We start from the raw sequence: 21,290 nt of genomic DNA on the forward strand, positions 1-21,290 counted from the left end.
TCTGACTTTTAGACCTAATTCTCCTTTTTACCCTAATTTATTTCTACTTTTCCCATTACTCTGTAGTCAAATGAACATCCTTTAAGTAAATGCATTCTTTTGTTTTTCCTCCTCCTTTCATGAAGGAAATATTTATTCCATATCTGACAAGCATCCTTTCTCTTTTGCTTCAAAGACCTATATGAAGAAACTTTTTCACACATGATAAAACTTCTTCTATCTCAGGACCATTTTAGTGGAGAAAACAAGCAATAAGAAAGCAACCTCCTTTGAGATTATTACAATAAATACAAGTTTTAACTCAATTTTTCTCTATATCCTGAAGTCAAGTAAAAGCATATGCAAGTACATTATTAGATGGACTTGGAGAATTACATATTTCTTCCCCCACGTATGAACTTTTCATCTTTTTGTGCTGCATTCTGAGATAATCTATAGCTTCAAAGACTCTGCAGCACATTAATTATTAGTTCTCTATCTATAACATACTCCTCTGCTATGTAAGTGTTACTAGTATTTTGCCTAGAGAAAACTCTCTCTAGTGTTTTTTAAAAACATATATTTTTAATGTTTATTTATTTTTGAGAGAGAGAGAAAGAGCGAGCGAACATAAGTGGGGAAGCAGCAAAGAGAGAAGGAGACAAAGAATCCCAGGCAGGCTCTGTGCTGTCCTCACAGAGCCCGATGTGAGGCTTGAACTCAAAAACCCCAAGATCATGACCTGAGCTAAAACCAAGAGTCGGATGCTTAACTGACTAAGCCACCCAGGCACACCTCTCTCTAGAGTTTTATGCAATGTGCGCATTCATGGGGAGGATGATGGTTAGTTAGATGGTGTGCTTAATGTGCCATCTTGAACCAATCTCAAGAAACTCAATGATAAAATCTTAATAATAATGGTCATTAATGTAAAGCCTTGGTTTTAAACTAAACCAAGACTGGTTTTAAAACTAAATACTACAAAAGAACAATGATTCCCAAACTATTTTAAATAATGACTAATACTTACCAGGAAAAGCATCAAAAATAATTCTGTCTCCAGGAACAGACCCAGTAGGAGGTGCCAAGATTTCAACCTTCTCAGGTGAACTAGCACACATTACCATTGCCTGAGATATTACTCCCCTCATCTTTGCAGGTTTCAGGTTACAAAGTAAAATCACCATCCGATTTTGCATCTGTGTGAAACACAAATTAGTGATTAAATACATACAGAGATTACAATAATTACACCTAGAATACACTAAGCTACATCTAATATGCTAAATATAAAATGTTCTATTTTTGTAGATGTATCTGTCTCTGTGTCCAAAATCTTTTATTGTTGTTATGAAGTCTTACATAAACATGAAAAAAAAAAAAATTCCACAAACTGACAGTGCCCTATAGTTGAAGGAGCAGAGGCAAGACTATTCAGTTAAATAATTTTTAGACTGAGTGAAACAGATGTGGTTTTGAATTTAGCTGCCATGTACTAGCAATCAGATTGTATAAAGTTGAAATGTTTTTTTCCTCACAAAATGAGGAAAATGATATCCCACTTAAATAGCCCACTCTAGGAGTATATTGTAACATGTATGTAAAGCATTTAGCATAGTGTTAGCACTGAAATAAATGAACAATCCTTTTTTCCATACATATTTGGTCATTGCCAATACTATGTCATACTTGGTCATTGCCAAGATTCATGTCCTAATTTAAAAATTACTCTTGGGAAGATCGGAATAGGAGGATCCTGAGCTCACCTAGTCCCACGGACACGCCAATGAACAACTGCATCTACTGCAACTAACTCTGAAATCGACCCGAAGACTGGCACTTCAGATCATCCACAGCTAGAGAGAAGACAAAATAAAAAAGAATAGGAAGCGTAGAGACACAGTTGGGAACCCTGGCGACTAACCACAAACAGGATGAACGTCACAAAACACAGAGGAGTAAGGGGGTCAGACCCCACACCTAGGGACCCAAACTGGGAAGATGAATCTTCCTAACATCTGGCTTTGAAAAACAGGAGGACTTAACTCTAGAAGCTTTAAAAATCAGCAGGGCTTAACTGGGAAAACCAGAGAGTGACAGTAAACGGAGCCCCCACACTAAAAGAGCCATCACCAGACACAGCACCAAAGCAGCAGTTTGAAGTATCTGAGGTATTTGTGAAGATTAATTGACTAATCTTAGGATATGTTAGACAGGCAGAGATCTACCAGAAACATCTCTGGGAAAGAAAGTAGTGCCAGAGGGCATCATTTTTCTTGCTCTCCCCCGCCTAGGTGGCCTGAAGTTTGCAGAAGCCAGTGCTATCACTCTCCATCTAACTTACCAGCACCACATGCCCTTGCATTCCCTTGCATACAGGCACCACCTAATCCACCCACAACAGGAGGTACCCTTCCAAAGCAGATCCTACCATGTCAAATACAGGAAGCAAGCAGGTCTTAGACCACTCCAAAGTGACTGCAGCCCTGGAAAGAAGGGGAGATAACCCTACACACCAGCACAACCACACTTGCTGCAATGAGGCCTCTTACCAGGCTGTTCAGGGAGCAAGCTTTGCCCTTCATGCACCTGCAGCTGTTACAGAGGTTACTTGCAGACAGTTAAGGTGAGTGCTGGCTCCATCTACCAGTAAGCTCACAAGTCCGTCAACAGCAATGGAAGTAAACCCTGCCCAGTGTAAGAACAGGTAGCGAAGAGAGTCATTGTAGTCGTAAGCATATCTACAGCCACACCAATCTTGAAAAAGAACAACAAAACTGGAGGTATCATAATCCCAGATTTTAAGATATACTACAAAGCTGCAGTAATCAAAACAGTATGGTACGGCACAAAATAGATACATATAGATCAATGGAACAGAATAGAGAGCCCAGAAATAAAACTATACTTATATGGTCAATTAATCTACAACGAAGAAGACAAGAATATATAATGGGGAAAAGACAGTCTTTTCAATTTATGGTGCTGGGAATACTTGACAGTCACATGTAAAAGAATGAAACTTGACCACTTTCTTACACCATACACAAAAATACACTCAAAATGATTAACGACCTAACTATGAGACCTGAAACCATAAAACTAGAAGAAAACACAGGCAGTTATTTCTTTGACAAAGGCCATAGAAACATTTTTCTAGGTATGTCTCCTCAGTCAAGGGAAACAAAAGCAAAATTAAACTATTGCGACTACAAAAGCTTTTGTACAACAAAGGAAATCATCATCAAAACAAAAAGGCAACCCACTGAATGAGAGAGACATTTGCAAATGATTCTTCCCATAGGGGGTTAATATCCAAAATATATAAAGAACTTATACAATTCAACATCAAAAAAGCCACAAACAATGCAATTAAAAATGGACAGAGGGCCTGAGTAGATATTTTTCCACAGACAGACAGATGGCCAACAGATATACAAAAAAATACTCAACATCACTATTCATCAGGTAAATGTAAATCAAAACCACAATGAGATATCACTTCACAACAGGCAGAATTGCTAGTATTAAAAAGCCAAGAAATAAGTGCTGGCAAGGATATGGAGAAAAAAAATTCTCATGCAGTGTTGGTGGAATATAAATCAGTGCAACCACTATAGAAAAGGTTTGGACGTTCCTCAAAAAATTGAAAATAGAAATACCATATGATACAGTAATTCCACCACTGGGCACTTACCCAAATAAAATGAAAACCCAAATTCAAAAAGATACACACCTTTACATTTACTGCAGGATTATTTCTAATAGCCAAGATATGGAAGCAACCCTAGGGTCCACAGATAGATGAATGGATAAACATGTATACATACATATGTGTATGTGTGTGTATATACATATAGAAATATACATAATGTGGAATACTCATATAGTGGAACATTACTCGGCCACAAAAAGAATGAAATCTTGCCATTTGAGACAACATGGATGGACTTAGAGGGTATGATGTAAAGTGAAAGAAATCAAACAGAGAAATACAAATACTAAATGATTTCACTTATATGTAGAATCTAAAACACAAAAGAAATAAACAAACAACAGACCCTTAAATACAGAGAACAAACTTGTGGCTGTCAGGAGGGAAGTGGATAGGAGAGTGGGTGGGAGGATGGGCAAAATAAGTATAGGGGATTAAGAGGTACAAACTTTCAGTTATAAAATAAATAAGTGATGGAGATGAAAAGCACACTATAGGGAATATAATCAATAATATTTTAGTAACTTTGCATGGTGACTACCCTTATTGTGGTGAGCACTGAGTAATGAATAGAAATGTTAAATCACTGAAACAATTGTACACCTGAAATTAACATAACATTGCAAGTCAACTATACTTCAAAAACAAATATCAAAAGTATTATGTACACTGCATATAACATTTAGGCCATTTCTACAATTTGTCATAGAAGTGAACAGAAATTTCTTTTATCTTCACAAGTTGAAGTGTCTTAATTTTTTCCCCATTTAGAAAAACCAAGGAACACAGTTGTTTATGTTCTTTCAACAAGCTTAAAATAGCATACAAGAGAATTATTACAGCAGAGGAAGAGAAAAGGCACATTCTAAATAAAAAAAGATGGTTTGCGGGTGCCTGGGTGGCTCAATTGGTCAAGTGTCCAACTCCTGATTTCGGCTCAGGTCATGATCTTATGGTTCTTGAGTGTGAACCCCAATCAGGCTCTGCACTGACAGCACAAAGCCTGCTTGGCATTCTCTCTCTCTCTCTCTCTCTCTCTCTCTCTCTCTCTCTCTCAGCCCCTCTCCCACACACTAGTGCGTGCTCTCTCAAAATAAAGAAACAATAAATAAATAAATAAATAAATAAATAAATAAATAAATAAATAATGCTTTTATAAATTAATGTTATGGGAAATTTACCCCCAAATCCTATGATTAAAAAATAATAAATAAAAATCGTAACAGGCCTAAGACTCAAATTCAAAAGGCCCCCTTTTCAGAGGTCTTCATGAATAAGACTCTTCTTCATATACATAATTTGAAAATGCCACATGTTAGAAAAGAAGTTATAGAATATATGTATAAGAAAAAAGAACAGGGTTGTCTAGATGCAACTGTTAAAGCATCAGATGATACCCATGGACCTTTACATTAGAAAAACACACAAATCTACAAAGTTTAGTATGCAATTTGGGGGGCAAAGTACTTCTGCTTTATACAATATTTACTGCTACTGTCTTGACAGGTTAGATACAGATGTGTATATAAACAGCTTTGTTTAAGGCTATGGCTGACAGTTGTAGGAAGAGAAGAAATTGTCTGCAACTTATGGGAACAAAAAAGATGAAACCAGGGGCGCCTGGGTGGCGCAGTCGGTTAAGCGTCCGACTTCAGCCAGGTCACGATCTCGCGGTCCGTGAGTTCGAGCCCCGCGTCGGGCTCTGGGCTGATGGCTCGGCCTGGAGCCTGTTTCCGATTCTGTGTCTCCCTCTCTCTCTGCCCCTCCCCCGTTCATGCTCTGTCTCTCTCTGTCCCAAAAATAAATAAACGTTGAAAAAAAAAAAATTAAAAAAAAAAAAAAAAGATGAAACCCAATGTAGGAGGAGATTTTCCAATTTGAGCTGGCTCAAGATCAATTGGTTCTTTTCTCCAGAGCTTCTTATGAACCTAACACCATAAGCAGTTATAAAGAAGTCCTGGTCCTAGAAAAGAGGAGTGTTAAAAAGAGGGAACAAAAGCATACACAGGAACCAAGTCTTTTTTTAAAGAGAAACTTTCACTAAACTGCTTATATCTGTTTTTCTCACCTGAACAGAACAGCCAGATGATCCTATTAATTTATGAGGTAGGCCATGTTTCTCCTTAGTTCAAAAGGTCTCCAATGGCTTTCACCTCATTCAGAATATAAGTCAAAGTCTATACAATGATCTGTAAGATCTTAGGTCATCTGGCATCCCTCTCTCTGATTTCATACTGCATGGTATTCCCCCTTATTTACTCTGCTATAGTGACACTGCTTCTTGCTGTTCTTGCAACATGCCAGGCATACATCTGACTTACAACTGCCTGAAATGCTCTTCTACCAGACAGACATATGACTTTTCTTCACTTTCTCAGACCTTTACTTAAATGTCTCTTTGTGATGCCTTCCCAGGCTACTTTATATAAAATTACATAATTCTAACTTCAACTCATAGACTCTTTCCCTACTTTATTTTTCTTTTAATACTTACCACTATTCAATATACTCTATATGTTGATTTTTCTCACTACCCCATAGGGTTGTGAGCTTCACAAAGGCAGGTTTTTGGTTTTTGTTTTCTAAACAAGTCTACCTACCTACCTACCTACCTACCAGTCATCCTAATGCACTGCTATATCCCTTATCTAGAATAGTGCCTGGAAGTATCTGGAAGTATGAATGAATGAATGTAGGGATTTATTCAAAATCGCAAAGTGAATAAGCAACAGAGTTGGCAATGAACAGAGAAGAACTATTTTAATGTTAAAAGTCTACAGCCTTTGCAGTATCTCCGAAGCACCATGGGGCAAAGGAAATAGGCAGATGACTCAAATTACTATAGAAGATGTCTTGAAAGACCAAATTAAAACCATTACTGCCTGTAAGTTTTTCCACTGTCATTGGAAATACATGTCTATACACACACACGCACACACATATTTTAAAGACCTAAGTAATAACAAAATATAAAACATCCAGTTTTTAAGAAACAAAAAAATCCATTAAAAATTTTAAGTTCAAGCTCCATTAGCCCCTCTCCTCTTTTTTTCTTCAAGTATGAAAATAGTTCTTGAGTTATAAAAAAAAAAAAAGATTCATTCGTACCCTTACTTTTTAGATTGATGCTTTCTGGGTTTACATAACAGTGATTTAAAAAAATCAAGGAATAATAAAATTCCATGACAGAACAATGATGATAAAGATATTTATACTATATTACATATAAAACACTAAACTAAAAACATTTTAAAAACTGAGAAAAATAATGCATCTTTTTTTTTTTAAATGTTTATTTATCTGAGAGAGAAATTTATAGCATAAGCAGGGGAGGAGCAGAGAAAGAGGGAGAAGGAGAATCCCAAGCAGGCTCCACAGTCAGCCCAGAGCTGGACATGGGGCTCAAACTCACGAGATGTAAGATCATGACCTGAGCTGAAATCAAGAGTCGGATGCTTAACCAACTGAGCCACCCAGATGCCCCATCTTCTTTCTTTCTATCCTCATGAATTTGATCTTAATTTGCAACTCTTTTGCAGGTTTTTGGTACTTTTATTCACTTTTTTTGGTGAAATTTATTTTATTAAAAATTAATCAAATGATCCAGTCAATACTGGCTCATGTGGTATGGCCACCTTATACAAAATTATATGGAAGAACATCAAGAAAAAGTGACGTGTGTATGCAGAAGTAATTTTAATTGTACAGATTACCTGTTCAAGAGGAACATGATTCACCAGGCCACTGACAACTGTTCTTGGGGCTGTTTCTCCAACATCTATTTCTTCTACATATAAAGAATCCGCATCAGGATGTTTTCTGGCAGTAATGATACAACCAACTCGAAGATCCAGACGAGAAACATCTATTGGCTTAGAGTCAGCACTTCCTGCTATTGATTGTTTTTTCTCCTTTTTCTCTAAAAAATATTTTTGAATAAACATCAGAAGTAAAACAAAAGTAAACTATGAAAAACTCATTAGCTTCAATACTGATGAGCTTCAAAAGAAAAAGAGTGTTTATCTCCTACCTTCACTTAAATAGTAACAAAGAATTATTCGAGTCCTAATTTCCTGAACCCTAATTTAGCTATTTCTCTCTTAAATAACTGCCTAAATCTCTAAAGACATAGAATAGAAGCTGGTAAACCATGTTCATTTATTTACATAATGTCTATGGATGCCTTTGCAGTATAGCACAGTTGAGTAGATGATGACTTTTTGGTCTGCAAAGCTTAAGATATTAAACGGACTTTTATTGAGAAAATTTGCCTTTCCCTGAAACAGAGTTGGAGAAAATCCTTTAAAATTTTTACTGTGACTCTTTAGAAAGTGAAAAATCCTTTATTTAGGAAGAACATCACAATTAGTAGCCAGCTAAGAGAATGAGCTATATAATCAAGTATAATTTCACTGATAAAATGTTTCTCTCCTTAAACACACCAATAACTATACAATGAATTTCACCATTTCTTGTATTTCTCTGAACACTTAGGGTTTTAGGTTTATCTGAGCGACTACGGAGAAGGGAACATTTTATTCTAATGTTTTAAAAATACTCCTCTTATTTATGTTGAAAATCTAACTCTTATTAGCATTTTGATCACTTTGATCACTGAATCAAAATGTGACCTATGAAGAATTCATATTCCTTAAGTTTACATTTAGCTTCTCTGGCAGAAAAAAAAGTAAAACAAAATAAAAACTTATTCACCGGCAACCTACAGGGTAGAAATAAATAGTTGTGACTTAGAAGCACTCCTTCTCGATTATGCCTTTGTTTAATCTTTGAACAAATATTTACTGAGATCCAAGGCACTGAAAATCTCTTTTAAGGAAGACAGATATATATAATGAATATGTGACAAACATTACATACACAAAGATATAATACAGAAATGCAGAGATAAATAATTCTGCCTAAAGTGGGAAAGAATGATTTTGTGTAAGGACATTCACAATTTATACAAAGAGAGATTACAAAAGAAGAGGTAATTCAAAATAATGAACAATGTTTAATCTTACTAGCAAAAGCTAGCAAAAATCCAAGTGATATAGAATATACAACAAAATTACTAGGAAACAATACACCAAAAATCTTAGTTACCTTTGAGTGATAATCTATATATTTAATATAATGCAGTATAACAGTATATCTACATATCTACATTTTTAACTTTAATCTACTCCCTAGGCATTTGCAATACTTTTATCAGGAATCCATAGTCCAGAGGTGACTGCAAACGTCAAAATCTATACCAAGAGCTTAGTCATCATAAAAGATTTTAGACATGTTTCGTTAAAAGATGAGCGATGCTCACATGTGGCAGGCTACAAAGACTGTATTGTAACCATAGCCTCTGCATGAGCAGAAATGGATTCTGGCAATTCTAGCAGCCAAGCACCAATGGAACACCCCACTATCCCCGCACTGCCCAATATGGTAGCTGCCAACCACACATAGCTATTTACATTTAAATTTAAAATAATAAAAAACTCTGTTCCTTAGTCACACCAGACACATTTAAAATGTTCAACAGCCATCACTGGTTATTAGCTACTGTGTTGGATTATGAAGCCATACAGTATCTCCATCCCTACAGACAGTACCACTGGACACAGGCATTCTAGACATAGAGCTCCATTTGGTCTTGTGTACTTCCTCCTCCCACAAAGGAAGACTCTTGTCTCATTTGACTAGAAGATTAACTAATCCTGCAGTCACAAAAATACAACGTATCTTATTTTGGGTATGAACTTCATCATACTTAGAACAGGCTGATTGCTCTGTGCCTACATCTGAATGAATTTTATAAAGTGAAAGAATTAGTTTGAGTTGCTTTCACTATAACCATACCACCCAGTGGTGAAGTTATGTAGAAGATGTACAGCTCCTATCTACTTCTAAGAAAGGATACTGATGTTTACCAAAAGGAACTGGTAAGTGTTAGATGCTAAATTGGCTTAGGTTAGTTCACAAATTCCTCAGCCATATTTTCCAAAAAATCTTAAGTGGTTACAAGTGTTATGAGAGGTATGAATAATGAATTATAAAAGCACTTTTTTTAGACATACCTAGAAAAATGAAATCTACAAAGGAGTAAAGGAGATGAGGTCAAAAGAGTCAGATTTATGAGAATAGCTTCAAGCAATAAGGTTAAGGATAAATTAGAAAAGACTAAAAAGCTAACTTTCTACCTGTGACTTCTCTGAAACTGAAATATACACTAAAATTTAGTCACATCAAACCACATATGGACCTTTACACTTAATCTCTACTTTCTATGTTTAGTTATGTTAAAACATACTCTACCTCAAATAACACACTCCTACCCTGTCAACCTGGTCAATCTTCACATATTCCTTTAGAGCTCAGTTTCTATATTCCAATATCATACTGTTCCTTATTTTATTCTAGTTCATAAAGGTTTCAACTTTCTTTTGACACCACTATTAATATCGATAATGTTGACACCTGATAAACCAGTCAAGAGCCAAGTAACCTTGAAGTTTAACAATACCTTTCACTTCAATTTTCTCTTTCATCTTTTCTTCTGCTCTTCCTCCTGTTATCTGTTCTTTGGCACCAGAAGATACAGTTGTCATTGGTATAGACTGTATCACTTTTTCGGAAACTGTGGAATTAGCTTGCAGTGGAGTACCCGATGGGAATGGTATTTGTTTCACTGATACAGAAAATGAAATAAAGTCATTATGAACTCTTTTTAAAAGAAAATTTCACTGTATATGATTATCAAATCTCTACTCTCTGAGACTGTAAAAAGGCTGCCAAAAAATTAATAATATTTTAAACATGATAAAAGTTAAAAGATCCTCATTTAATCACTAATGACTCAACTGAGACAATTGCACACAATAATAATGACTAATATTTATCATGTATTATGTCCTAGACACTTTTCAAAATGATTTATATAAATTAACTCTTGTATTTCTAATACCCTAAAAGCAGTACGTTTTCTGTTGTTGTTGTTTTTTAGAGAAAGAGAACAGAAACAAGGGAAAGGGGGAGAGAGAAAGAGACAGAGACAAAGAATCTTATGCAAGTTCTATGCTCAGTGCAAAGCCCAAAATGGAGCTCAATCCCATGACCCTGGAATCATGACCTGAGCCGAAATCAAGAGTTAAGACACCCAAGCGATTGAGCCACCAAGGCACCTCTAAAAGCAGTAACTTCTGTTCACATCCCCATTTACAGATGATCAACATGAGCAATACAGAAGTTAAAAACCTGGCCCATCACACACAGAATGAGTAGGAAAATAAATTTATACTGAGGCAGTCTGTCTCCAGAGACTAGCCTCTCATGGTTTGGCAAGATGGCATGTTTTTCACTCAGGTTTTCTTTTATAATGAACAATTAACTACGAAAGTGTTTAATAATAGTCATTTCTTTATCAGCATTAATGGAGATGCAAGTCCATAATTCTATTTCAAAAAACTTTTTAAGGAAGAAAATTCCTTCAGCAATGTTAAAAACACTCTCATGGCCTAGTGAATATGGAAAAACAAAATCTTGTGAGGGATTTTGATGTGGGTTAGATTCTGGCCAATATTCAGACCACTTTTCTGAGGTATTTTTAAGTTCCCTGGAGGCTATTGCTTCATTAAGTAATGTGACACTCCTTATTTTATGTTCCACCATTCGACAGAATACAATACTTTAAGCTGTTGATATGCTTTAGCATTTCATTAATAAGATTAGAGTTTAAAATGTTCCAGGGCAAACTTTTGAAACTGGGAAAATGGAAAGCAGTTTTACACTGCTAATATTTTAACTGTTTATTTAATTCTGTACCTGTATTCCAAACCTCTTTGTTGTGGAAAAGATCACATTTTCCATTAACAAACAATATTCTCTTCAGTTGATAGTTTTAAGCACACATTATTGATTTTTCCTTACTTTTGTTTAGTTCACAAAGGGTAGAACCCATACTACAGAATTCAAAATAAACCACTCACTGACAGAATAACATGATAGGAAGTAGTAAGAGAGGCTTTCACTATACTTGGGCCTACTTAACTCACTTAGGAAAGACTTTCTATGGCACAAAAACAGACACATAGACCAATGGAATAGCATAGAAACCCCAGAACTAGACCCACAAACGTATGGCCAACTCATCTTTGACAAAGGAGGAAAGAACATCCAATGGAAAAAAGACAGTCTCTTTAACAAATGGTGCTTCGAGAACTGGACAGCAACATGCAGAAGGTTGAAACTAGACCACTTTCTCACACCATTCACAAAAATAAACTCAAAATGGATAAAGGACCTGAATGTGAGACAGGAAACCATCAAAACCCTAGAGGAGAAAGCAGGAAAAGACCTCTCTGACCTCAGCCGTAGCAATCTCTTACTCAACACATCCCCAAAGGCAAGGGAATTAAAAGCAAAAGTGAATTACTGGGACCTTATGAAGATAAAAAGCTTCTGCACAGCAAAGGAAACAACCAACAAAACTAAAAGGCAACCAACGGAATGGGAAAAGATATTTGCAAATGACATATCGGACAAAGGGCTAGTATCCAAAATCTATAAAGAGCTCACCAAACTCCACACCCGAAAAACAAATAGTCCAGTGAAGAAATGGGCAGAAAACATGAATAGACACTTCTCTAAAGAAGACATCCGGATGGCCAACAGGCACATGAAAAGATGTTCAACGTCGCTCCTTATCAGGGAAATACAAATCAAAACCACACTCAGGTATCACCTCACACCAGTCAGAGTGGCCAAAATGAACAAATCAGGAGACTGTAGATGCTGGAGAGGATGTGTAGAAACAGGAACCCTCTTGCACTGTTGGTGGGAATGCAAATTGGTGCAGCCGCTCTGGAAATAGTGTGGAGGTTCCTCAGAAAATTAAAAATAGACCTACCCTATGACCCAGCAATAGCACTGCTAGGAATTTATCCAAGGGATACAGGAGTACTGATGCATAGGGGCACTTGTACCCCAATGTTTATAGCAGCACTCTCAACAATAGCCAAATTATGGAAAGAGCCTAAATGTCCATCAACTGATGAATGGATAAAGAAATTGTGGTTTATATACACAATGGAATACTACGTGGCAATGAGAAAAAATGAAATATGGCCTTTTGTAGCAACGTGGATGGAACTGGAGAGTGTGATGCTAAGTGAAATAAGCCATACAGAGAAAGACAGATACCATATGGTTTCACTCTTATGTGGATCCTGAGAAACTTAACAGAAACCCATGGGGGAGGGGAAGGAAAAAAAAAAAAAAGAGGTTAGAATGGGAGAGAGCCAAAGCATAAGAGACTGTTAAAAACTGAGAATAAACTGAGGGTTGATGCGGGGGGGAGGGAGGGGAGGGTGGGTGATGGGTACTGAGGAAGGCACCTTTTGGGATGAGCACTGGGTGTTGTATGGAAACCAATTTGACAATAAATTTCATATATTAAAAAAATAAATAAATAAATAAAGGAAAGATTTTCTATAATATAATCAAATGCGTCTCTCTGTGTGGTACTTTAATATTGTAACAGAGCTATTGTTATTGTTGTTCTAGAATATAAATTTGTCTAGACACCTTTAAAATAATTCAGTAAAATTTAAATTTTTATTTATAACATAATTGAAATGATAATTATCTGCTGAGTTGAATAACCTAAAAATTATATGATTTCAGGAGTGCCTGGGTAGCTCAGTTGGTTAAGCGACAGACTCTCGATTTTGGCTCAGGTCAAAATCTCACGATTGAGATTGAGCCCTGCATCAGACTCTGAACTGAGCGTGGAGCCTGCTTGGGATTCTCTCTCTGCCCCTCCCCTTCTTGCCAACACGCATGCACTCTCTCTCTTTCTCCCTCAAAATAAATAAACATTTATAAAAACTTTATGATTTCAAGCAAATTACTTTATAGCTGTCAGCTTTAATTTCCTCATGTATAAAACAAGGACATTTGTGTACACAATTTTAAGGATAAAATATATAATATACATGAAGCACTTGGCACACCTGCCTGGCATATAGTAAAACTTAATAAATGTCAGCTAAATATTATTATGGCTTATTTTCAGTAACTAATAGGGAACAGTGATGATCTAGTTGAAGCATATAGCACAGAGATTAAAAGCATAGTTTGTTTTTTTTTTTTTTTTTTTTTTCAAAAATAAACATAAAAAAATTTTTTTTAAAAAAAGGGGCCCCTGGGTGGCTCAGTCAGCAGAGCGTCTGACTTCAGCTCAGGTCATGATCTTGCGGTTTGTGAGTTTGAGCCCCACGTTGGACTCTGTGCTGACAGCTCAGAGCCTGGAGCCTGCTTCGGATTCTGTGTCTGTCTCTCTTTCTGCCTCTCCTCTGCTCACACCCTGTCTCTCCCTCTCTCTCAAAAATAAATAAACATAAAAAAATTTTTTTAACCAAAGTTTTTTTTTTTTAATTCAAGTATAATTAACATACAGTGTGCTACATTACTTTCACATGTACAGTATGATTTCCCTGATGAGGTAAGAATATACAATGGAAAAAAGACAGTCTCTTCAACAAATGGTGTTAGGAAAACTGAACAGCTATATGCAAAAGAATGAAACTGGAGCACTTTCTTACAGAATACACAAAAATAAACTCAAAATGGATTAAAGACCTAAATGTGAGATCTGAAAGTTCCTAGAAGAAAAGATAGGCAATAATTTCTCTTGACTTCAGCCACAGCAACATTTTCTAAACATTTTCTAAACTGAAGCAAGAGAAACAAAAACAAAACTAAACTACTAAGACTACACCAGAATAAAGCCTTTTGCACAGTGAAAGAAACCATCCACAAAACAAAAAGGCAATTAACTGAATGAGGGAAGACACTTGCGAATGATATATCTGATCAGGGGTTAATATCCAAATTATATGAAGAACAACTATAATTCAACACCAAAAATAATAATAATTCAACACCAATAATAATAATCCACTTAATAATAGGCATAGTACCTGAAGAGACATTTTTCCAAAGACATACAGATGCCAACAAACACATGAAAAAGATGCTCAACGTCACTAAAAGCATAGGTTTTTGAAACCCAGCTCTGCCACTTTTTGCATGAGCTCAAACAAGATCATTTGCCTTTCCTAAATCTCCATTTTCTCTTTTGTAAGGGGAACAATTGCATAAGAAGGGCTACTGTGGGGATAAAATGAGAAATCTAGCATAATACCTAACTTAATAAACAATGATATAATTACTATTATAAATCAAAACAACCTATTATTTCAATATTTAATCACCTCCGTTTTGAATTTCTGCCTGAATTAGCTCTTGTTTCAATTCTTCAATTTCTTTCTTTAATTTAGCATTTTCAACTCGAAGTTTCTTCTCTTCTCTCAAAGTTGCCTGCAAAACTAGGATCAAGAAAATCCAGTAAAGATATAGCCATGTTTTCTAAAAGGTTTCTTATGAATACTATTTGAAAAGAGCATAGCAGTACAAACACAACTAAGATAATATCAGTAAACAAATATTTGTCTATCCCTTTATATCAGTTTAGAATTTATTAAACTACAAAAACGGTAAAAAATCTGTGAAATAATAACAGAACAGAAAAGTTTTGTTTATGGGGCACCTGGGTGGCTGTCAGTTGAACATCCAACTTTGGCTGATGTCATGATCTCACAGTTCATGAGTTCAAACCCCACGTCCAGCTCTGTGCTGACAGCTCAGAGCCTGGAGCCTGCTTCAGAATCTGTGTCTCCCTCTTTCTCTGATACCCCCTACCCGGCTTATGCTCACTCTCTCACTCTCAAAAACTGAATAAAAATTTAAAAATAAATTTTTTTAAGTTTTGTTTATGAATCGTTTTTCTAGCTTCCATAATGATGCTAATGACAAATCAATAATACATAAACTATCAAAATGAGACAAATATTAAGATACATTATTATTTCTTTAAGCTGGAGATCTAATGATAGCAAACCATAAAAAAACTATTCTCACTTCTTTCTTTTTAATCATTACCTTGTAAAAGTACAATCTGTTATTCTTTTTTTCCTAATTTCTCAGAGGTTGAGCTGGCCTGCCAAATATTTAGTGAGTGAAATAGCTTCAAAGATTTGCTCAACATATAATACATGTGTTAAAGGTGAGCAACAGGATATACAAAAGAATAAAAACAAAACAAAACAAACAAACAAAAAACAATGATTCTCAGTGGGGTTAGGACTGCTCCGAGGTAGGATTCTTAAAATCTGTGGGAGTATTTTGGGGCATTTATTGGGCAGAAGTCAGGGATGCCAAATGTCCCGAAACATGCTAGATACACTCATAAAATGAAGAGCTGTTTCACATTCTGCAGAATTTTCCACTGACCGATTGTACATCTGTGTAGGTGAAAATCCTGTTAATCATTTGAGCCTAGATCCTATGTTTTATATATAAACACAAAATATTATTAAACATTTTCATCACACCCTGAATTTTTTATAAACCAAGTATCATATAAATCAAGAATAAACTATTCTTTGCTTTGTTCACCGCCTTACCCGAAGAATTATTCATCATTCTGAGTAAATCAAAAACATAACTGAAAGCTGCTTCTGCTATCGGAGTTGCTAACATAAAGGCAGACTAAATAAACACTCATATCAATTAGCATTATATCTGTTGCATTCTTGGTGATTCTATGTATGTGAATCATATAGCATATGACTTTCTCATATGTCTAGTAATACCATCCACCTAAGAATTTACTTACTAAAATACGTATTTTTATTATTACTACCATTTATAAATTACTTTCTTTTTTAATTTTCCTGTATTATATACATGATTAATGTATGGTTTGAAATTATGTGTATAGGTAGGTTATTTTATCTAAAAAATATTTTATTTACAAAACATTAAGAGATTTTATGAAATATTTATTGCAAAACAGGAACAATGGGACTGGGAAGCATCAGGATAGGCTACCAAAAAGTAAAAAGGATAAAGGTGAAGAATAAACACGCACTAAGGGTAGAAAGGTTCCTTTTTCTTTTAATTAGCAAAATTAAAATGTTAGTCAAGTTGTTAACAGGCACCCATATGAGAAAAAATTCACAGAAGAGATTAGAGATCATCTCTAATCTCTTTATCTTACTAATGGAAAGAAATATTAAAAACTTTAAGAAAAATAACAAGAAAAATCCTTTAAGAATTTTAAGAAAAATAAGAAAGTTTATAAAACATTATAAAAAAGACACAATTAAAGCAGTATTTTAAAATAAAGAAAAAATATCCTGAAGAGTAAATGTACAATTCTGTAAGCCATTCACAATCTTATACAGCAAAGAAAAGCATTTCTTTAGTTATGGTAAAAGACTTAGGAATTTTCGTCACACCATTAACATGGACTATTGAGAAATAAAATATACTTAACAAAATTCAACCTAAATCCTAAAAGGAGAAATTCAGATTTGATATTTTTGTACTTATCATAGCAATTTCTAGGTAAAATTTAAAGACATATTGGAAAAATGTAAAAATCATTTCAGAAGATGCCTCAGTAGAGGGTAATATGAGTATATATTTTCACAGGAGATATCTGAGTTCATATTTGATTTTACCCAATTTTCTTCATTTTACTCTCCAATTCTATATCAACTTATTTTAAAAATGGATTTTCCTTTAGCACTCTTAAAATAATACACTGTTTTCCTTATATTACATTCATTACATATGAATTTTAATTTATCTTAATCCCAAAATATTTTACTCAAAATTAAAATGTTAAAGGAATCTAAGTTATCATCAAGATGATGAAATAATATTTACGGGGTAAACACAGTTTTTGTGCTGTCAATATGTGAATTCCTTTTAAGTATCTCCTCAGAAAATGTAAAATCTCTTACTTGCTTTCTCCTTAAGAAGAGCAACTTGCTGCTTTAAATATTCAATAATTTGATCTGCTTCTGCACCCTTCTGTTCCAGTCTCTTCAGAACAGCACCATTAGTTGCCATTTTTTTAAAGATACGGCAGAAAATCCTAAGTGAAAAAATAAGTGATAAGTTATACCACAGAAGGAATAAAATTTATTGTACAGAACACTAAGCAAGCAGTTTGAAAGGAAAAACATCTTCCACTTTAACAGATCAATATACTAGAAAACTACATTTCCTATACTTTTCCTCCAGAGCAACAAACCGAATAAATGGCAGAAACATTAAATGATAACTCCTCAATATGTTTGGAAGAGGGAATCAATTTTCTTTCCCTAAATGCAAAAAACATGCTATTTCACATTTTAGGCTGGAAAATTTTAAAGAAACTTTTAAAATACAGCAGAGTATTATAACACAAAACAGGAAGACTAAGGGAAAAGAATAACAATAACCTTAACCAAGCTGTAACTGAGTGCCACTCCTGTGTTCCAAAGTTAAGGATTGCTGAATTCCCTTTTTATATGCTACTTTTAGATACTGGATATTTCTACCGCTTATTTAACTATGTACAAATGTAAGGAGGAATATGTGACTTAGGAAAGACAAAAGAAAAAGATCAACAATTAGGAACATATCAATATTAAAGACATGCCTACTCGGAAATAATGTCAGCATATATACTGTGACTCTTATTAAAGAAAATAATTAGAATTTTAATTTCATAATAATTTACAGAAATTAGAAAACATCCTGTCAGTGTTCAGAAAAATGTGTATATGCAAGCATTCAGAGATTAACTCATAACGTTAAAGTTTAAACTGCCAAATATTAAAACAGTCACACTAACAAAAGACAAGATAAATCATTAATACTACAAATTGCTCTTTTTTACCTGATTAACTTTAATTTATAATACAAAACATAACAATGACACAAGCGCTGCTGAAGTAATTCTGATTTTAAATAAGTGATACACAATAAAATGGTGAAATTTTTTGATAAAGGAAAAAACTGGCTAATAAAGGACAAATAATGTAAGATGTTTGAAAATTTCAAATTATGCAATATCCATCCTATAAAAAGGACATTCTGAAATCTTTACCTTTTTATTAAAGGAGAAACAATCCTCAAAAAACTTTTACACTAAAGTTAACAATTTATAAATAGAATGACTAAAAAAAACTGATAAAAATAAAGTTGCTAATAAATGAAGAAAATACAAATGCGGTTAATCTGAGAAAGTCATAATAAACCTCTCATTTTCTATACGGACTATTATTTAACAATTTAAAAAATACAGAGCATTTTGGTACAAAAATTGAAAATGAAGATATTAACTTTTTAATTCAGCCAATTTTTACCAATATAAACACAGAATACCCCGTTGCTCCTCAAATGTTTTTTTTCTTTTTAGAATTTTAGAGAAAAATACATATGAACATATGAAGAAAGTTAAGGTAAAAACAGCTTGTTCTTTTGGACTTTTAGTATCCTCCTATTAGCATTCTTTCAGTTTAATGTTTACTTTAGTCTAACATAATAATCAAATATATTCAATAGGTGAAATAGCTAGCCCAATAAAAATAATGAGTATTTGATTTAGCATAATTTGTTAACTTTTACTTTTGTAGCAAAAAAAAAAAAAAATTGATGAGTTAATACCAAAATAAATGTGACATTAGTGATATGCCTTAGAAAAATCCCCAGTAAATGAATATCTTAACTCATAAGAAATAACTATAAGTATAAAATAGTTGTCATGAATTTGTCTATGGTACAGAAGTTACCTCACAAATACCAGCCAAACATGAAACTCCTGTCCTGACTCACAGAAAAAGTTTCAAAACTAACAATAATTTGCAAAATAGAGATCATAAATCCCACCAAAGAGAGAAAAAAGATATTTTACTGAGTTGATAAATCTATTAACTATCTACAAAATCGTTATAAAAATGAGTTAAATAAAATATCACTTTTGTAATACATACTGAAGCACCAGCGTAACTTTAGTAAGAAAGAATGCTTAAAAACATAAACACAAATGAGCTGAATATACTAAATATATATATAAAACCACTAGAGAAAACAATGGGATAAAAAGAAGTGGTAACACTTTGAATGATACTGATAAAATATATATATATATATCAATGCTTTATGTATTTATTACATAAATTATAAAAGAAGCATAATTTATATACTTGGCTATAACTTTACTATTATAACTTTAGATTAAGGTCTAACTTTAAATCATGAAATAAAACTAGGACTGAGACATCACTTGAAATATTCAGTAAAAATGGATTCATTTTTAGGTTTTTGGGGTTTTTTTTTAATGTTTTTTATTTTTGAGAGAGAGACAGAGACAGAACACAAGCTGGGGAGGGGCAGAGAGAGAGAGAGAGAGAGAGAGAGAGGTATACACAAGAACTGAGCGAGGTAGGCTCTAGGCTCTGAGCTGTCAGCACAGAGCCCGAAGCAGGGCTGGAACTCATGAACCACAAGATCATGACCTGGGCTGAAGTCGGATGCTCAACCAACTGAGCCACCCAGGTGCCCTGTAAATGGATTCATTTTTAATCAAATAATTGTACAAATAAAATATGAAAAATAAAGAGAAAACATGTTAGTAACAAAGAGAAATGTTACTGAAAAGACATATATAGGACATGAAGTCTTAAAATGTTGAGAACAGAGAGATGACAGTGATCCTAATAAACCACTTGTATATAAAGTAACTATGGATGACAGAAGCCATCTCAAATTTCCTGATAGGTATTGTTGAGTAATAATATCTAGTGCTTACTTTGTCTTTAGTAACTGCCAGGTCTTTTTCTCAGCACCTCACAATATTAACTTACTTATCACAACACCATGAGATACATATTATTATTATTCCTTCTCCTTGTTTACAATATTAAGAACTTTTTACAAGAGTATGAAATAAAAGTAATTTAATAACAGGAACATGGATTTGCAAATCACAAGACCTTGGATCAAATCCTACCCTTTGCCTCCGAATCAACTTACCTAACCTCTCTGAGCCAAAAGTTTTCTCATTTGTAAAATGGAGATAATTTTATGTATCTCATAGCATTGATATGTGATATAAGATACCATGAATAATATTCAATATTTCTGGCAAGTGGTAAAAAATGTCAGGCACTGAGCAAAATTCTGGTCACACAAAAAAAGATAGGATATATGTACAAACCTCACCTTCAAGAAGCTCCCAATAGTGTAGGCTACCGATGAGCATGATATTTGGTAGATCTTTAGGTAAATGATTTTTGTTTTCTTAAGGTTAAGAACATAACAAATAATAGAAATACAAATTATAGATTGATATTAAAAATACATTTAGATAATTTGGCTAAGCCATACCTTAATTTCTTTGTGAGTGGTGGTATACAGTCTATGGGGGCAATAAATATTAATTTATTTACATTAATTGTGAATTTTGTTTATAATAGTATATAAAATATACCTAGAGACTCCTGTCCTCAGGAATACAAGACAACAGCCAACTGAAATCTTTGCACTTTCCCCTACAAACAGATATTGCCATTGTAATTACAGAAACTCTAAAACTAGATTTAAGATTATTTAAACAAATAGTGCACAAAAAAGGAATACTGAATGGCTTATAGATTTCAGTTTGAACACCTTGTGAAAGTCTTCTAAGAAACTAGTATTA

At 34.1% G+C, this 21,290-nt stretch overlaps 1 protein-coding gene across 3 annotated transcripts in view; it reads right to left on the reverse strand.

Moving 5' to 3' along the window:
* Positions 1 to 21,290, reverse strand: part of AIMP1 (aminoacyl tRNA synthetase complex interacting multifunctional protein 1) — a 52,629-nt gene that overhangs the window by 24,784 nt on the left and 6,555 nt on the right. For all 3 annotated transcript variants that reach the window (XM_053217085.1, XM_027061976.2, XM_027061987.2), the window contains exons 2-6: positions 17,563 to 17,696; positions 14,965 to 15,078; positions 10,215 to 10,379; positions 7,408 to 7,613; positions 1,010 to 1,178 (exon numbers count right to left, since the gene is read on the reverse strand). In XM_053217085.1, the coding sequence (XP_053073060.1) occupies positions 1,010 to 1,178; positions 7,408 to 7,613; positions 10,215 to 10,379; positions 14,965 to 15,078; positions 17,563 to 17,696 (788 nt within the window). The remainder of the gene's footprint in view (positions 1 to 1,009; positions 1,179 to 7,407; positions 7,614 to 10,214; positions 10,380 to 14,964; positions 15,079 to 17,562; positions 17,697 to 21,290) is intronic.

Source organism: Acinonyx jubatus, chromosome B1, assembly GCF_027475565.1.
Source record: "Acinonyx jubatus isolate Ajub_Pintada_27869175 chromosome B1, VMU_Ajub_asm_v1.0, whole genome shotgun sequence".
Lineage (NCBI taxonomy): Eukaryota > Metazoa > Chordata > Mammalia > Carnivora > Felidae > Acinonyx > Acinonyx jubatus.